This window comes from Rhagoletis pomonella, unplaced genomic scaffold, assembly GCF_013731165.1.
Source record: "Rhagoletis pomonella isolate Grant_MI unplaced genomic scaffold, Rhpom_1.0 Rhpom_scaffold_00001, whole genome shotgun sequence".
Taxonomy (NCBI): domain Eukaryota; kingdom Metazoa; phylum Arthropoda; class Insecta; order Diptera; family Tephritidae; genus Rhagoletis; species Rhagoletis pomonella.
In genome coordinates this window covers 61,926,020-61,945,730 of record NW_023458555.1, presented here as the reverse complement: position 1 = coordinate 61,945,730, position 19,711 = coordinate 61,926,020, and the positions used below count along the sequence as shown (strand labels likewise).

The 19,711-nt window shown below is 35.5% G+C and overlaps 1 protein-coding gene across 1 annotated transcript in view; it reads right to left on the bottom strand.

The window, feature by feature from the left end:
* Positions 1 to 19,711, bottom strand: part of LOC118755272 — a 150,841-nt gene that overhangs the window by 70,810 nt on the left and 60,320 nt on the right. Inside the window, exon 2 of the mRNA XM_036490149.1 lies at positions 14,121 to 17,896. Within this exon, the coding sequence (XP_036346042.1) occupies positions 14,121 to 17,537 (3,417 nt within the window). The 5' untranslated portion in view covers positions 17,538 to 17,896. The remainder of the gene's footprint in view (positions 1 to 14,120; positions 17,897 to 19,711) is intronic.

Sequence of the window (19,711 nt, the reverse complement as noted above, 5' to 3'; positions counted from 1 at the left end):
TTTTTTTATAAATTCTAGCTGGTTCTACAGCAAGCACCATATAAATTTGCATTTCAAACTTTGTACTAGAATTATACAAATTCTGAAAGTTTTCACCAACAATTTCTATTTTTTTAATCAGAATCCTTAGAAAAAACTTCATATGTAGTTTTGTAGCCCATTTAATTCTTTTACAAAGAAGGGCAAGAGTCAAGTTGGTAAAAAGCCCTTTGATATCTGAGAATTCTTTTGATTGCAGGTGTTTCCCGTTTTTTTCAAACAAAGTATGTTTGACACTTTTCTTTTATATACATAGAATATACTGCCAGCAAAAAAATTGCCAAAAGTCTAAGAGATTTTTTTAGCAAATTAAAGCTTGATTTTCATTAGACTAAAACTAAATGAGTTACAAAACTGCATACCAAAATTATAAAGATTAAAAAGTTTGAAATTTTGGAGGAAATTTCCAAAATTGTTATAATTTTTTACAAAGGTTGAAATGTGAGTTTATTTGGGGTTTGTTGTATAACCAGCTAGACTTCTATACAAAAATAGCAAACATTAAATAAACAATAGACAAATAGCCAAAACTGATCAAAATATCGCACTCCAATTATTTTGTGGACCACTGTATGTATCTATACATGAAAAAAATTAGAAATAACACTTCTCTACTGCGTCGTCTTTAAAAGAAAAAATGGTTTTCAATATTTCCTTGTTCGTACCTTTTATATCTCCGTGGATGTTAACTAAAGCTAAACCATTTAATCTTTGTTCCCCAGTTTAACTTCGTAATTATAACTTATTCTTAAGGAGCGTTTACTGGAAGCAAGTGTCACGGGAAGTTTTGCGCCTATCTACACGAATCCGTCTAGGAATATTGTTGGACTATGCTCCGTAGGTAAGGTTAGTATTCTGTTTACAGCCGTGAAATTTTTCCAGCAACACATATTGTTTTCAAATGAAATTTTGACACATCAAAAAGTTGAGTATAAACCATGATACAATAATTTTTAGAAGGTAGTTTCACTTCAAAATTTTTGACATAAACCGTGTCTGTGATAGGGCTTTCGATTTCTGCTCACACATTCTCGAGTTTTCCGATACCCGGGAAATCGAGCACTCGAGTTCCCGATAAAATCTCGGGTATCGCCATTTTCACGAGAAATTTTGGGTAGTAATCGAGACATACATACATATTTCTCATCTAGTTGGATAATATTGTTGGAGCAGTTGATAGCAAATTTAATAGTTTTTACTAATACAGAAAGAAAGTCAAGATTGGCCAACCACGTCAAAAGCAAATTGCAATTAAGTTAGTACACTTTTTTCAGAACCCAATAACCCGAAATTTGGTAATACGCAAAAACTTTTCTAAGTTCTTGTAATCTGATTTCGTTTTCGGATTCAGGGAAAAATTCTTTATAAAAATTCATACAAATGTCGCGGTTGGTCAACCACATCCACAGAAAATTGCAATTAAGTGAGTGCATTTTTTTCAGATCTCAAAAACACGAAATCTCAAAAACTGTTTTACTTTTTTGTATTCCGATTTCGTATTCGGATTCAGCGAAAAATTCTTCGTACAAATTTAAACCAAAATGTCGCGGCTGGCTAACTACATCTAAAAAAAATTTAATTAAGTGAGTGCACTTTTTCCAGATCTCAAAAACCCGAAATTCGGCCATATCTCAAAAACTGTTCTCCTGTCTTACATTTTAATTTCAGCAGGAAATTTTACACTCGAATTTGTGTAAACTTGTGTTATTGGCGGAACTCGTACAACTCGGCAAAAAACCGCGGTAGAAAAAAATTCTTGTCCACATTGGTTACCAGTAACCATAGCATAAAATATTTTCCTGGTGCACTTGACGAATTTTGCCCCGTGTCTAAACACTTTTCGAGTATTCTAAAAAAACAACGGTAATTTTTAGGGACTTGAATCTTGCACTTTGTTTTACTAAAATTGAATGGGCTACAAAACTGTATACTCGAAAATTTTCTATTTTCTAGAAATTCTGAATAAAAAGTGGAAAATTTTGATGAAAATTTGTTGCATTTTTATTAACTTTATATAAAGTCTGAAACTTTGATTTATATACCCCCTTATTCTAAAACCCGAATTTTCGTAATTCATAATTCGTAGCTACGCTACGAAATACGAAAAATCCATATGCTGCAACCCTTGAGGAAACATGTGCAGCATTGCCAGATATCAGTTGTTTTTCGAAGATAGCTGAATGAAGGAAAACAAAGTGGAAAGAAATTAAAGAAACACTCATGAAGTGCTTATTTATAGAAAATTTGTTGATTTTACATATTTTGAAGGAAACGAGGGATTCTATTGCATTTGCAATTGTAGCAGCGGAGTAAGAGCGCGCTATGGGAATGATATCACAAAGATATGCGGAGCTGTCGGGCACAGTAACCATGGGCGCATCTATGTCAGCTTATGGTTGAACCACAAGTCAGAACTCCTCCTATGCCTGAAGAACTGGTTCTCAAACCAGGGCTCGAATCGTAGTAGTCTTGAACGAGCAACTCGTCACGTAAAAATGACAAAATCGGATTGTGACAGACGTGAACGCACTTCTCATATCGTAATTCGGCATTATGACAGGCGTGAACGAGCGAGTGAACGTACTCGTTCGTTCAAACTGTCATTCGATTAATATTTGACGAACGTACGCGCGCAATATTTGATACAATTTTTTGAAAAATGTAAGTAATTATAAAATTTGTGCAAACATATACATATATAGTTATATAGGACCAACTAATGGCGGTGTGGTGTGGAAGAAAGTAGGTTTTGTTATTTTTAATGAAAGTAAACATGAACGAATTTTCTTTTAATCTAGGTTTTCGCTGATCAAAAATACAACGCCAAGAGGAAGCTTTCTTTTAACAAGGCTTCCAAACGGCAAGAATCTTGCAAGTGTGTGCACAAATCTGGCAAACGGAATATTAGCAATAAAATGTTAAAATGAAAGAAAAAAACTTACTAGCATAACGTTAAGACTATGGTAACCTCTCCTGTTGAAGTACATGTGCTCGTCTCTAATTGGCTTTTGTAATCCAATGTGTGTTCCGTCTACGCATCCAACCATTAAAAAGAAAAACACTGGATTCACTACGTATTTCATTAGAACGCCTCTTCTTACCTCCAGGTATTTTATATTTTTCCGCAAACCACTCCTTACATCTTGAAGATTCGTTGGGCTGGAACTTTATAAATTCCGGACACAATTTGCTTTCCATTTATTGTAAGACGTTGGACGTTAATTTTGATATCGTGCTCTGGCACATACCAATCAGGTAATCGCTACTAACTGTGTGCTGATAGCTACCACTTGCAAGGAGCGAGAGGCTTGCAGCCAATTGCAAAACAGCAGGAACGACTTTTGTGTCATCGCAGTTTATGTTTATTTTCGATAAAACATACTCGAATGCCTCCTTGCTTAACCGAAATCGTTTGATGAATCTGCAAGTATAGGAGTAGATAAGGTAATTTATGTCCTTTGTATCAATTACTTACGCGTTGTTGGATAATGGCAATGGATTGCTTCTGTCCCGAAGTTGCTTACCCACAACTCTTTCGTCATTTTCGCTTTCGCTAGAGCTTAAATAAAATAAAAGGCTCGGATCCATTTTAGTTTTGCCGCGTTTCTTTATTTACTTTTCACTTATTTTGACACCTCAATGTCTATTGTGACTTAAAAAAAGGAAGAAGAAGAGAAAAATAATCGATAACCAAATAAATAATAACGATTCGTTCGCCTTCGATTGTTATCATCCGATATTGTTCATTCGATTAAAAGATCACGTAATTTGTGTTCGTATGATTGCCGACTCGTTCACGTCTGTCACGATTCGACCCTAGTTAATGCAATAACAGCTTCTTCCAAGCCATTGGAAACATGCACTTTGTTAGGTCCACCACCTGTTGCACTTGCTTCTGCCTTCGGCCGCGCTTAGGGATTATAACCCGTACTAAGTAGAATTCTCCTTTCTGTGTTGCCGGAGAAGAGGGGCTTCCGCATGGCAAAGGTATACAACACTTCTTGTGCATATCACTCCGGCTACGCCATCCACAGTATTTTTGCGCAGAACCCACGTCGAAATTGGCAAAAAAGTGCATAATGCAAACCGAATTTATTAATAAACTAGTGGTCGGAAATTCGAAACATTTATTATACCCGAGCGCACTTGTGCACAAGGGTATATTAATTTTGTTCACATAACGGTTGTTTGTAACAGCAAAACGAATCGAGATAGATATAGACAAATGTATACATAAATGCTCAGAATGAATAGAGAAATCGATTAAGCCACGTCTGTCTGTCCGTCCGTCCGTGTACACGATAACTCGAGCAAAAATTGAGATATCTCAACGAAATTTGGTATGTAGGCTTCCGTTAATCCAAGGTGGGCGAAATCGGACTGTAACCACGCCCACTTCCCATATAACAATAATTTCCAGAAATACGAAAACTGCGATATTTTAGTAACTACTGGAGATTATTCACTCAAAATTGATATTTACAATAATTTTCAGACGGAAAATAAGAATATTATAAATTTTTGGAAAATGGACGTAGCCACGCCCACCTATACATGTGTATATCTTGGTAACCGCTGCACCAATTTCTTCCAAACTTGGCACAGTTGTTGACCTTGGTACAGCATACTAAATGGCCGAAAATTTAAAAAATCGGACAATAACCACGCCCACACCCCATATAACGGTAATTTAGAGAAATACAAAATCTTCGATAAATCAGTAAATACTAAAGCTAACTTATTCTAAATTGATGCTTGCAACAATTCTTTACCAAGAAATACGCTTATGGTAAAATTTTGGAAAATGGGCGTGGCACCGCTCACTTATGATCACATATATGTATATCGGTAACCGTTCTACCAATTTGTACCAAACTCGGTATTTTTATTTTGCTTGCCGCATAAAAGCAAAACGTTGAAAATTATTGAAATCGGACTAAAATTACGGCCGCTTAGCATATAACGGCAAATTTCAGATATGCTTGAAACTTCAATATTTCGAAATTTAAGGACGCTAATTTACTCAAAATTGATACACACCTGCTTACCATGTAGCGGTAGCTTTCGGAAAGGTGAAAATGTTGCAAGGGAAATGGTGCAACGGAAATGATGCAACGGAAATGGTGCAATGTAAATGGTGCAACGGAAATGATGCAACGGAAATGGTTCAACGGAAATGGTTGGGGCTGAAACAAGTGCTTCTTGTGTGTATGCATATGGTATACAACTAATAAAAGGTTAAAGAATAACACTTAGAAAAATACCGATACAATAATGAAAGTAAAGGTGAGTACGTACATACATAGATAAAGAAAAGGATAAAAACAAAGGTAAAAATAAAAACGAAAGCAAAGATGCGTAAAGTTAAAGGCAAAAATGAAGACCAAGGTAAATTTAAACACTTTACTTATATATATAAGGGCAAAGATGAAGGGGAATATGTAGATGCAGAAAATGATAAACATAAAAGTAAAGACAAAGAGGAGGATGAGGGTACCGATAAAAGTAAAGATGAAGATAGGGGAAGAAAGATTAAAATAAAGGTAATTAAAGAGGAAAGGATATAGAGAGAGACACAGAGACTCAATCTGGGAACTATTTTAGAAATTTAGAGATTTTAGGGACTCTCGAGACTTGTCGATGAAACAATCGACATTTTTATCGGTTTTTTTTATCGATTTTGTTATTGATATTTATAGATTTTGTTATTGATTTTGTAATCGATATTTATCGATTTTGCTATTGATATATATCGATTTTGTTGTCGACATTTTTCGACTATTTTATCGATATTTATCGATTTTGTTATCGATATTTATCGATTGTTATCAATATTTATCGATTTCGTTATCGATTTTTTTATCGATATTGGTCGATTTCGTTATCGACATTTATCGATTTTCCTTTCGACATTTATCGACTTTTTATTGATATTTATCAATTTTATTATCGATATGTATCGATTTTGTTATCGATATTTATCGATTTCGTTATCTATATTTATCGATTTTGTTATCGATATTTATCGATTTTGTTATCGAAATTTATAGATTTCGTTATCAATATTTATCGATTTTGTTATCGATATTTATCGATTTTGCTATCGAAGTTTATAGATTTCGTTATCGATGTTCATCAATATTGGTCGATTTCGTTATCGACCTTTTCGATTTTCCTATCGACTTATTAATCGATATTAATCGATTTTTTTATAGATAATTATCGACTTTTTTATCGATTTTATTATCATATTTATCTCTTTTGTTATCGATATTTATCGATTTTGTTATCGATAATTAGCGACTTTTTATCGATATTTATCGATTTTATTATCGATATTTATCTATTTTGTTATCGATATTTGTCGATTTTGTCATCAATATTTATCGATTTTGTTATCGATATTTATCAATTTTGTTATCGAAATTTAAAGATTTCGTTATCGATATTTATCGATTTTGTTATGGATATTGCTCGATTTCGTTATCGGTATTTATCGATTTTGGTATCGATTATTTATGGATATTTTTATAGATTTTGTTATCAATATTTTTCAATTTTTTAATCAATTTTGCTACCAATTTTATAACCGATTTTGCTTTATTTTAATCTTTCTTCCCCTATCTTCATCTTTACTTTTATCAGTATCTTCATCCTCATCTTTGTTTTTACTTTTATGTTTATCAATATCTCTCTCAACATATTCCCTTTCACCTTTGCCCTTATATATATAAGTAAAGTTTTTAAATTTACCTTGGTTTTCGTTTTTACCTTTATCTTTACACATCTTTGTTTTTGTTTTTGTTTATATTTTTATTTTTACCTTTGCCTTTATAATTTTCTTTATCAATGTACGTACTCACCCTTACTTTCATTCTTGTATTGGTATTTCTAATTGTTATTCTCTAACCTTTTATTAGCAAGCTTTTGTTAAATTCATACCATATGCATACACACAAGAAGTACTTGTTTCAGCCACCACCATTTCCGTTGCATACACACAAGAAGTACTTGTTTCAGCCCCAACCATTTCCGTTGCACCATTTCCGTTGCATCATTCGCGTTGCACCCTTTCCGTGTGCAATTTCCGCTGAATTTGCCAATTTACTCCCAACCAACCAATCGCCGCTAAAGAAGTTTCACTTCAAAAACTTTATTGCACATCTACAGGCCAAGCACTGTTATTTGACACCTCACTTCTGAAAATAGAACGAACTATATGTACATACCTATGTAAAGGCCACAAGAACCCAAATTTTCAACTTCAAACTGCATTTACAGTGAAAGTATGAAAGTTATCCAAAAACCAATTGCATTTTTGATTTTAGCAACCCCAAGTTTACTAAGAAGCGAATTTTCATTTAAATCCGCCCATAATTATAGTTTTGCCCACAGTGCTTCCCCTGTGAGTCGGTTCCTTTTTTCTTCCTACTGTTGAAGAAGCAGAATCGATAGAGAGCTTGAAGCTAATATATATAAAAGTAGTCAGAAAATGGCTGTACTGTAATGAATGTACATTTATATAAGTTCAATGCAGCAAAAGAGGTGCAGAATTATTTTTAGTTTATATATTTGCCATTTTCATAAATACTGATACTAACTTTATAATTGCTCTTAACTTTGTCCTTACAGAAGTACAGGACGTATGAGCAACTTTTAATTAATGATGACAATGGCTATAGTTACGGTGACCATATTTATGAGAGCCGAATACGGGACAAAAAATAATTTTGGAAATATTTTCCACTGTTTTCCCTGAAACAGTATCCTTATAGAAACATCACAAATTTGTAGGATAATTTTCTCGAGATTTATACCCCGTAAAATCTGTTTAAAAAAATTAGTTAAATTTTAGTATAATAAAGTGTAATTTTAAGTCGGTAAGGCTTACCACTAATTTTTGGAAACTTTTGGTAGTTAACGGTGTTACGCATTTTTTTCATACAAAGTAAGTATGTTCGACCTTTTTTTTTTGAAAGAGAAGCAAATGAGCGGCACTTTCCACACGCACTTTGTTATACATACTCAATTTTAATGAGTTACAAAACTACAAACCAAATTTTTTTCTAAAGATTCTAATTAAAAAGTTTGAAATTTTTGCGAAACATTGCAGAATTATTTTTTAAAGGTTTTTGCACATAGTTGGAAATCTGGTATTATATGGTTTTTATGAGGAGCTTTACTTTCATAAAATAAATAATAAAAATTAAATTAACTAAGAAAAAATAGCCAAAACTTACTAAAATGTCGAGTCCTAATTTCTATTTTGACCACTGTATGTATTCCTCGATTCGAATCACAGGCATTCAGATTAGAAAATAATAACAGTTTATAAAAAAAATTACGATCATATACCAACATCACTCATAGGCATGCCATTTCAATAAGCTGTTAAGGCGTCGGAACACCGAATACGGTACAAATACAGGACATTAAAAGAAACACAGAACATTTGGCGTCCCGTATAAAATAAATGAATTACCAGGACAATGGGTCAAAAAAGAGCAGTGTCCTGTATAATACAGGACGGAGCTGTAGTGAATAAAACAGGTATCAGAACAAGTAATTTTTAAGCTAAAAACACAACCGACTTCAATTCACCCATAAAAATTTTGGGGTACCGTTAGTTTCTTCATGATCCAGTTATCGGATGTAAACAAGACCACCTAAGAACCACATTTTCAAAACCAAAAGTGCAATGATAAAATAAGATAAACCAGTTGAATAGCCTTTATAAATAAGAAAATTTTAGTTGAGAAAAAGAAGCACCTACACGCAAAGGATTTCACAAAAATTTATTGAAATGTTGTTTTTTTTTATAAAAGCGTCATTTTGGCACTTTGTACCGAATTGAAAAAGTAAGTGCCATTTGAAGTAAAATAGGGCCAAAAATGCCACGGTTTGAGCCAAGTTGGCAGCCCTGCGCTGGCGGGTGGAGCGCTCAAATATTGGCGGGATAGATCTGTCAATTTGTCGTATTTAAGGTTAGTTGTCCACCAATCGAGAGGATTTTCACCGAGATGAGCTCGTTTTTCTTTAAGATAGGCCTTCAATTGAGCTTTAATCTCACATTTTTTTATGTCTCCAGATTCAACATCCGAGCCTTGGCTTTCGCTGGAGGAATCTAAAATTATTTCTAGGTTGCTTATAAGACAATAAGAAATGTAAAAAGATCTTTCCCTACTAGTATTCGGACTTCACTAAGATCGTATTAGATTTACTCGGGTTTTTGCAAAATTTGAAATCTACTCCTCTATTTCGCTTGACTTAAAATCTATTCCGTTTTTTTTTAACTCATGTTCTTGCGCCGTTTTTTGAGTGTTCACCACCGGTTTCAGAAAAAACATTTAAAGTTGGCCAAATCTCACTAATAAAAAGTAGCTCTTTTATAAAAATGCGTCAATAAAGTAACTTCGTTTTTTTTCATCGTGTGGCTGTAGAAATTGGCGGATGCAGAACTTTACTTAAGCTGTTAAAAAAATATATGAAGACAGAAATGTATATAAAGTAGAAAAGGTTTAGGTCCTATTGCTCTTTAAAAAATTAAGTGTTAGATATATTCTACTTTATAGAAAATGCTGAAAATTACCTAAATATGTAGCATATTATGCTTACATTGCCTCGCGTTTTTATTTTTGCATGAATAGAAAATATTTGAGCCATACAAGTAATGTCCGAAACGAAAATAAAAAATTCAATCTTGCACGGAAAATTTGTTTTTGCTCTCATTATACCTTTCATGAGCATGAAATGGTATTATAACTTTGGTCCGATGTTTGTAAGTACCAGAACAAAAAGAGATAGACCCATTAAAATGTATACTTATATGATCAGAACGTCGAGCTGAGTTGATTTAACCATGTCCGTCTGTCCGTCTGTCTGTCTGTTTGTATGCAATCTAGTCTCTCAGTTTTCGAGATATCCGTATCAAATTTGGTATGTGGGTGTATTTTTATAATGTATTAATCATTTGTCGGAACCGGAAGAATCGGACCACTATAACATATAGCTCCCATACAACTGATTGTTCAGATATGAGATTTTTCGTTATAACTTCTCCATTTATGCAGCTACGAACATGAAATTTTGCAGTACTTGCACCCATTATCAACAGAATACTTACAGTGAAAATTACAAAGATCGGGTCACTATAACCTATAGCCCCCATACAACTGATTGTTCAGATATAAAATTTTTCGTTATAACTCCTCCATTTATATCGCTAGGAACATGAAATTCCGCACTGTTTTCAATAATTATCAACAAAAAACTTACAGTGAAAATTAAAAAGATCGGGTAACTATAACCTATAGCTCCCATACAACTGATTGTTCAGATATGAGATTTTTCGTTATAATTCATCCATTTATGTAGCTAGGACCATGAAATTTCGCGCTGTTTTCACTCATTATCAACAGAAGACTTACAGTGAAAATAACAAAGATCGGGTCACTATAACCTGCAGACCCCATACAACTGATTGTTCAGATATGAGGTCTTTTATCATAACTCCTCCATTTATGCAGCTAGGAACATGAAATTTCGCACCACTTTCACTCATTATTTACAGAATACTTACAGTGAATATAACAAGGATCGGATGACTACAACATATATCTTCCATACATCTGATTGTTCAGATATGGGATTTTACGGTAAAACTCCTTTATTTGAACAGCTAAAACCGATAAATTTCGTAAGATATTTTATAAATAATAATACAAAGTCTACTGAGAAAATCGTCAAAATCTATGCTGTATAAGCTTTATCTCCTATAGCACTGATTGTTCAGATACCAGTTTTTGCGATATATCTCCTTTATGTAGGAAACTAAACCTAATAAATTGTGTTACCGGTTTACATACCGATCACATAGCAGTGAAAATCACTTAGATTGGTGCCATATAAAGTATATCTTCCATACCTCTGATTGTTTAGATGCGATTTTTTATATAAGTATGTAACTCCTCTATCGATGTATGCAGATGTATTCAAAAGCAGTAATCTGTCAAAGTAAAATTTGCAGATGTTCATGAAAGGTATGAAGCCTTCGGCATAGCCGAAGACAGCGCTGCTCTTACTTGTTTTTGAAGTAATTTAGTCCTGTATCGAGTTTCATGAGTCGAAGCACTGTTCTCTACATTTGTACTCTTCTATAAACATCAAACCTCAGTGCGGACAACAATAGTTAATTAAAACCAAAATAAAAGCAAAAACTTTTCTGTTTTTGGTAAGCGCTTACTATTTGTATCGATGGAGTAATTGTAATTCGCCTCAAGACAAAATTTTGTCACTTTCTCGTGTAACCACTGCATTACAGGTACTTGTCTAACGGCGAATTGTAGTGCGTTACTTCATCGATACAAAAAGTAAGCGCTTACCAAAGAATCAAAGTTTTTGCTGGGTAAGTTGAATTACAGATGGTTAATTTTTTACCATCGATGGAGTCATTTCAACTATATTAGAGTGGACTCTCTGCCCATGTACACATTCGCATTCGCAAAACATTTTTATCATTTGATGCGAATGAGAATGTCGAATCATTCGTATTCGTTTTACGAATGGTTTGCATCAGTTTACACATTCGCATCAAATGATACGAATATTTTGCGAATACGAATGTGTACATGGGCAGAGCGCGCAGTTAACGACCACTAAGCACACAATCGCAGCGTAACGCACATATGACCTAGATCTAAAGTGAGCTAACTCAAAGTTCAGAGAGGGAAATATAACTCCTTGTGGATCGTACAGATTCAACGAAATTAATACAAAAACAGGTATAATACGGCATTTCCACGGTTCGTAATTCGCTCTCTTATTCGTAATTCGCTCTCCCATTCGTCATTCGCCTTGCCAATTACCTTCCGAATTACGTAATTCGCCATACAAAATTTTGGGAGCGAATTACCTCATTTGTAGGTAATTCAGATCGAATTACCATGCGAATAATATTTGTCGGAAATATATCGAAGTTTTCACCGGCCTGGTCCCAATTGTTGGCACTTTTTCTAGTTATAGAATAATATTAATAAAATATTCTCTATATAAATTAAAATTGTTGATGATAACTAAATTTTAGCTCCATCTTCGATATTTGCAGTACACAAAAATAATAATAAATAGCGCAGAACAAGAACAAGAACTAGAGCTGCCAAACGAATTACTAATGTTTGACGTGGAAGCAGGGTAATTCACGAATTACTTAGCGAATTACTTAGAGAGCGAATTACGAATCGTGGAAAGATTGTATAACATAAATTTTTTAGTTAATGTATATAATCATGAACAAAAAATATTTGCATTTATTGGAGTTGATCATACTTTAGATCTAGGTGTGCGATATGTTAAAGGTTGTTTCAATTTAACGTTTAGTATTTTACAGGTAAAATAACCCTTGTACGCTGCTGCATGTCGTAGAAAATATAAGCATGTAGATCTAATTGGACGCCCTCAAATGTGTTCGCATTTTTTTTTTTCTAACGTTCGCACTTTATTCTCTTTTTGTGATGACCTGTTAAATATTTCAGTGCTAATCATATTTTACATAGGTACGGTGACCATTCGTACCGATTTTGGCGGAAAATTTGAGAAATTTGTCACTCTGAATATTTTTTAAAAGTCGGAAGTTATAAGTTTCCCGATATTTTATATTTGTACCCATTAAATCCCGATTTTCAGTGTTTTCTTTATTAATTTAACAAGAGTCTCCCTATACTTTGACCCACAAACAATTTGACAAAGTTTCATCAAAATTTGGAGCTTTTTAATTAGATTTCTTAGAAAGATTCTCAGTATTCAGTTTTGTAGCCCATTTAATTTTAGTAAATTTTAATTAGCTAAGACTTACCGTTGACTTTTGGTAAATTTTTTTTGTTTGTGGAAGGTGTTGCTCATTTTCTCTATATATACAAAAAAAAATGTCGAAGTCACTTTGTATGTAAGAAAATCCGGAAACAAAAAATTGCCAAAAATCAACGGTAAGTCCAAGCTACTTCGAACTTCCTCTTTATTGTATTAAAATTGTATGGACAATAAAACTGCATGCTCAAAAAAAAATCTAAAAAATCTGATTAAAAAGTTTAAAATTTTGATCAGCATTTGTTTAAATTCGAGGAATTAATATGGAACCACGTGTGAGGTAACACCTTTCCGTTAACAAAAGAATTATAACGGTTAACGTGGTCCAAATTTTTGCCGTAACATACATAAAGAAAATATATATATATATTCCGAATAATTGATAACCTATCTCCTTTTTGTGGAGTCGGTTAAAAAATAATAAAAATTTTTTAAACAAAGAAAAGTTCCCAAAACTTACTAAAATTTCTTCCCTATTTACTTTATCTCAACCATATATATTCTGTGTATACATTTTTGCGATCATTTTTTAAGTTTTTTCTCTGTGTTTTGTTTTAAATATAACTTTATTAAAGGTTATTATGTCTCTTTATTTTAAAAACAAAATTGTATGTTTTGAGTCCGATTTTTGTCCACAGAAATCTGGTCACCGTACTCATGGGAAGCAAAATTACTTTTCCTGAAATGTAATATGCCCCTTTTGAGCTTTGACTACTAGATTAAAACACTGTATAGGTTAAGCACTGGTTTAATGTTGTAATAATCTATAAAACGATGTCCTAATTTGATTAAAGCCTTTTTAATGTTATTGATGTTAATGAAAATTCGCATTCGCGAATGTGAAAAATATGACATTCGAAAAATCCCTAGTATGGATTACTGAACTCGCAAATAATTTTCTAATTACTCGTTGTATCTTGTGTAAAGGTGTTCTTACACGATATGTATTTGAATGTGAACGTGCCACTTTTTACATATGGAAATGGCAACATATCGTGGCAAATTAGATTTGTTTCTGTAAAAAGCATATGCGTACATACGAAATAGAAATGTTTCTATGTTTGATTTGGGCCAAGTTCCTATCTAATTGTTTGCTGGGTTAGAGCTGTTTCGGCCATTGAGTTAAAAGTGAAATGTTTCTATTTTCATCTGACACACAGATAGAATGAACTGATACAATGAATACGCGAAGGAGCGAATTACCATATTATTTCACTCACCTCTTTTTCGCCTTCTTCACGCACATTAGCGCTTTTCTGAGTATTCGACTGAATTTGCGGAATATGCCCGAATGAGTGTATCTCTGGAATTCGTTTTAGCACAACTGGACCCCTTGAGATGTGGCCACTATTTCCGGTGATTAGCGTGGGCTGAGATGTTGGCGACAAAGATGAAGCCGATAGGGACCATTCGTTATCCAAGTGGAAAATAGTTGTTTGATCACTGCAATTCGATTGCAAATCGTCCAACCCAGATTTTGGTTCAGACCGACGCGACGACGCAAGAGTCTCACAACTAAGCCAATGCGGACTATTCGTATCGTTCGATTGTGGAACGCTTGGAAGGGACTGTGAATTTTTCTGGTTTAACCCACCAGACGATTTCTGGGACTGTAATGATATTGGCAAAGTCGGTGAAGAGGGCGATGTGGTATCTGTCGGTGATATGGGTTGCTTAGAAGAACACTGACATGGTAAACTACTATCCGATTCAGCAAAAGCCGATTTGAGCGAAAAGTCACTAATGGAACGGTTTGATTGCCATGCCTCAATATTATTATTGTTTATCCTTTCTTGATTCGCTTTGTGGTGGGACAAGAAATTTTGAGTATCACTGAAAGATTTATAAATCTTTTGTGGCGCTGGCACAGTCTTTGGAAGAGAAACATTTACTTCTTCGTCGAATACGTGACTGGTTGGCAGGTTATCAATAGAGTTTGACTGTAACACGTCGGTAGTATTTGCATTAATTGCCGATGAGATTGGTTCGTCATTGGTAATAATTATCTTTTGCACACTACGATTCGGCTTTGATTTCGGGGTAGTTTCACTTTCTTCACATGTAGAACCTAATTCATATTTTTCACACGCGACGACATAGTCTTCAAATCTATCACTTAAATAATTAAATTTTCGGCCCAAGGTAGGAGTAAACTTAATACTACTGACCGACAGAGAGGAAAGCAAATCGCACTCAGATGGGGCTAAGGCATTCTGAAACGCACGATGCAGACGCGTCTCACTGGTTGCTTTGCGACCGTTGGCTAGTGATTTTGTCACAGTAGGGAGACGCGGTACCCGTTCAGACTTCAAACGGCCATAACTATCGTAACGCAGCGTACGTTTTGGCAGTGAGGAAGACAAGTAAGATATTGATGACTGCGAACTTTGACTCAACACCTCGCCAATTACCACACCAAAATGTGGTGGCGCTGCCTCCAACCTGGCGTGTTCCGCGAGACACCTTGCCTTGCAATTGTAGTTGTTATTGCATTCGCCACATGCGATACTATTTCCACTAGCCACGGCATGCGTGTCAAGAACGTCGTACACGCCGCCACTTACATCGGCGACAGCGTAGACACTTGTCGCCGCTGATTTTTTCCTGTTGGCTGCACTTCGTTGACTATGCTCGAAATCACCCCAATGCTGCCGTTTATTGTTGTTAATATGATTATTCTTATTATGGTGATTAGACGACGATGTTGGTAGCTGTAATTGCGCGTCTACCAGGTATTGACGTGCAGGCTGTGACTTGTGCTGGTGGTGGTGATTATTTTTGTTTTCGATAGCACACTTTTCATTGACAAGTGTCGTTACCGCCGACACCAAGCAGCTGCTTTCACTTAAACTACGCGCTATAAATTTCGCAGCCTTTTCATTTCCTATATCTATGTTTTCATTTCTTTTTATTCGCTGTTTCTCGTGGCGGCTATTTTCTTTTCCTCGTGCGTCACCTAGACGCTCGTCGTTTCGATTTGCGGACTCGCTTCGAGTATTTTTAGCCGTCCCAAAGCAACTCAACAACTCACAATGCTCTGGCGAAACGGAGCGTTCAATGGGAGGTGACAATTGAAGGGCAGAGTTTCCAGCATCTTTGGAAATATAGCGTGTTGATGACTGGGAAGGAATAGATACCAACGACTTTGGCTTTCCGAGCTTTTGTCCGTTGTTCGTATAGAAGTTCTGTCCATTTAAGCTAGATCGCTCGTTATTGTAAGAGTTTTTTTCTACCTGGCCCTGATTCTCTAGCGCTGATGCACTGGAGCTCGAATATATTGTGGTCCGATAGAATGGTCTTCTCTCCTGTTTTGGCTTCGGTGGCGGTTCGGGAGGAGGGGGTTTGAACCTTTTCGGGTTATGCTGGGTACTCCGTAGGGGCCTTTCAATACTTTTCACACTACCGTAGTTACTTGGCAGTGATGTAGACAGAAGCTCCTCATGGTAGAAACATTCACTTAACCCGATTTCTTCCGCTGGGAATCTGTTCGTACTTCCAGAAGTATTCGGAATCGGTACGGGAGCTGTTGAATATGCGATATCGGGCGTGGGTGTTGGAAACGTTGCCTTTGTTTCGTTTGGTATGTATTCCAAAACAGTCGCGTTATAATGTAAGCTGATGGGTTTGTCAATTTTACAACAACAAATTGTAGGCGAAGCACAACGCGGTGCGGCTATTTTTATTGTTTGTGCTGCGGCGGGTGTCAACAATGTTGGCAACGGAAAACGCTTTTGCGTCAACAACGATGGCGATTCCGGGGACAATGGCGGGTACGAGCACGAGTTCGAGTACGAATACGCTCCCGACGGCGCGATGTTTTGATTTTTGCCTAATATGATGTCTTTTTCTACTTTGTTGTTGCTGTTATTGCCTTTGAGTTCGTAGTGTTTGGTTTCGATATTGAATGTTTCTTCTGTGGCAACCGTTTCGTTAGCAGATATACTCGCGCTTACTTCATCATCATCGGAGATGAATCGGTACGACGACAGATTTGAGACTGAATCGTTGAACTCGCGATAGAATTCATAGTGGTCCTCTCCACTCGAATTCTTTTTGCGATCGGCGTTTGCGCCCTGAGCATAATTGTCGCTGGCCATGCTAGCGCTTTCACAGCAACGCTCACAAAAATTGAGCGTATTTTTACCAACGGCCGCCGAGTAAGCTGACTCAGTTGTCGCCGTCGCTGCAATGGAACGCGATTGTAAGGCCGACTGCGACGCGAGCGGCGGGAACTGGGGTAACAGTAATGGCGTGTGGCCATTATTTTGATCATTCGGACTGTTTTCATAATTATTGCATGAATGCTGCGCGTTCATTGTTTGCCTCGGCGCACCCGTTGGCGCTGCTAATACACTGCTTGTCAAAGGAAGCAATTGTTCACCTTCTGTAGTCTCATTTCGATTGTCGTTATTGCTGTTGTTATTCTTGTACACATTTGTGCAGAATTGATGTTTTTTGGCCACTTTGTTGGCGCCATCGCCATTATCGACTCCCACAACCGGAGACAAAACATCAGCAACTATCATTTGCTGTTGTCCTTTCAGCGGAGGCTGCTGTTCTGGTTGTTGTATTTGCTCCCGTCCGCTCTTCTCTCTGCTAGTAATACGTGCGGTGTTTTGCAATTTCGTCGCTGACATTTGCAGCTGTTGCAGGCTGTTATCCGACTGTTGCAGGCTGTTATCCGACTGTTGCTTCTGTGGATGTCTTAGCTGCTGCGCATCATCAGCATCGGAAAATTCCAGCGTCAGCTTCTGGTATTGTAAGGGCCGCGGCCGTTGCAACTGACTCAAATCTGACGTAGTTGGCAGCGAAGTGGGTATTTTTTTGTTTATTCGCTCACAATGCTGGCGCGCTTCGATTTGCAACGCTGCTAAAAACGTGTGACTCTTGGTGCTGGCATATCTGCCACGAAATGTTCCCAATTGTGATGAATACGCTTTTTCTCTTGTTGTTGTCAGTGTTTCGATAGGTGATGCTGTTGCGATATTTGGCCTGGCTGCGTTTGTTGAAAAATACAAATCAAAACAGAAAAAGATGAGACAGATTATTTAAAAATAAATCGCTGTGGCTAACAATAAAACACAAAATATGGCATATTCACATAAACATGAGGGGGGAGGTGCAATTACGAATAAAATGTTAAATGAAAGGTAGAATGTGTGTCATATTAATTCAGTCGAAATAATTTCGTATGTCTCTATATCAATGGTAGTGTGTGTGTATAAAAATTTGAATATATGTACATATCGGTCATTTACTTCAATAGTGTCATAAACCAAAAAATATAAATCTTGAGTTAAATATGCAGAAATTACCGCTACCTCTTCTTCTATGCTGTGTAAAAATTACATAGCTGTATCGATTACCAGCATCTCACTAGGACAAAATATGTGTTTATTTTTACTATGGGAGTATATGTAAATTCAAAAGTTTAAAGCCGTTTTTCTCGAGTTTAGCTTTTTGAGTTATGACACTATTGAAGTAAATATGTAGTACATGCACGGGATTGTGGGCTGAAGGCTGTTCCCACCGGCTGTTAGTATTTTCGCTGACATTTCTTACATCTTTAGTTTACAGTTTTGTTACGAAAAACCAAGACCAAATTACTTTTCTTTATTTTCTTTTCTTTCATTTTATTTTCATTATTTTATTATTATTTTAATTTGGCCAGCCAATTAACAATAAATCCGAACTGGCATATAAAAGATGATAAAATATGACTTCCACTTCGATAAATAATCAAAAAAAAAGACTATTGAGGACACCGATTAGCAGGGAACGGATTTTTAGGACCTAAAAACCTATAAAAAAGGCAAAATAAAATAACGAAATAGGCTGGAAAAGGCAAAATAAAATAGCGAAAAAGGCAGGAAAAGGCACTAGGTATTGCAAAAAAGGCAAAAAAAGGCAAAACAATATAGCGAAAAAGGTAGGAAAAGGCATTAGGTATTGCAAAAAAAGCAAAATAAGGCACTAAAAAAGACAGAAAATACGAAGAACAATCAAAAAATACATTTATTTTAGAAATGTGTATATTACAAGTAATAAGAGAAAAACTATGAAGTAGTTTCATTATATGAAAAATTTGTACTTTGAATCTTTGACTATTTTATCCTTTCGAGTTTCAAACTCATAAAATTTTAATCTGTATAGTTGTAGTAACATTGAACCACAAGATGCATTTTGAAGTTTTCTGGCAGCATTTTCATTCGATTTTCGCGAAGAAAAGCCTTGAATGTACTTAATGTGCGCTCGACGTAGTTGATACAAGTGGAGCCCAATTTAAATATGGAACGTTTGAAACGTTCATATTATCAGGAATAAGGGCGTTTTCCTCGCCTTTTACAATTTTATCTACACCCCTTATTGTCTCCAAGCCTACGTTAGCTGAGAAAACGGCTTTGAATTTTTCCAACACCAATTTGGCAAGAGGTCCCTGCGCTCCTATAAGCCGCATGGGCATGTGCATATTTTTTAATCTTAAAAAGAAAATTGTAAATGCTATAATCACTTTTTTAAAAGCAGAAAAGGCAAAAAAAGGCAAATATCTTAAATAAGGCAAAAAAAAGGCAAATATCTTAAAAAAGGCAAAAAAAAGGCAACATCAAATGTGTATATATTGAATCAGGGAAAGCTAAATCGTGGACATTCTTACTCTATCTCTTTAGCAGAAAAAAAGGCAATTTCCATAAAATCCGTTCCCTGCCGATTAGAATGAGTGGAATGTGAGTTTTCAAGTAGTTTTCAGCGAAAACTGGTTTCCGTTTAACAGATTTTACATGGACGAAAACACAAGTTTTAAGTCGAAAAC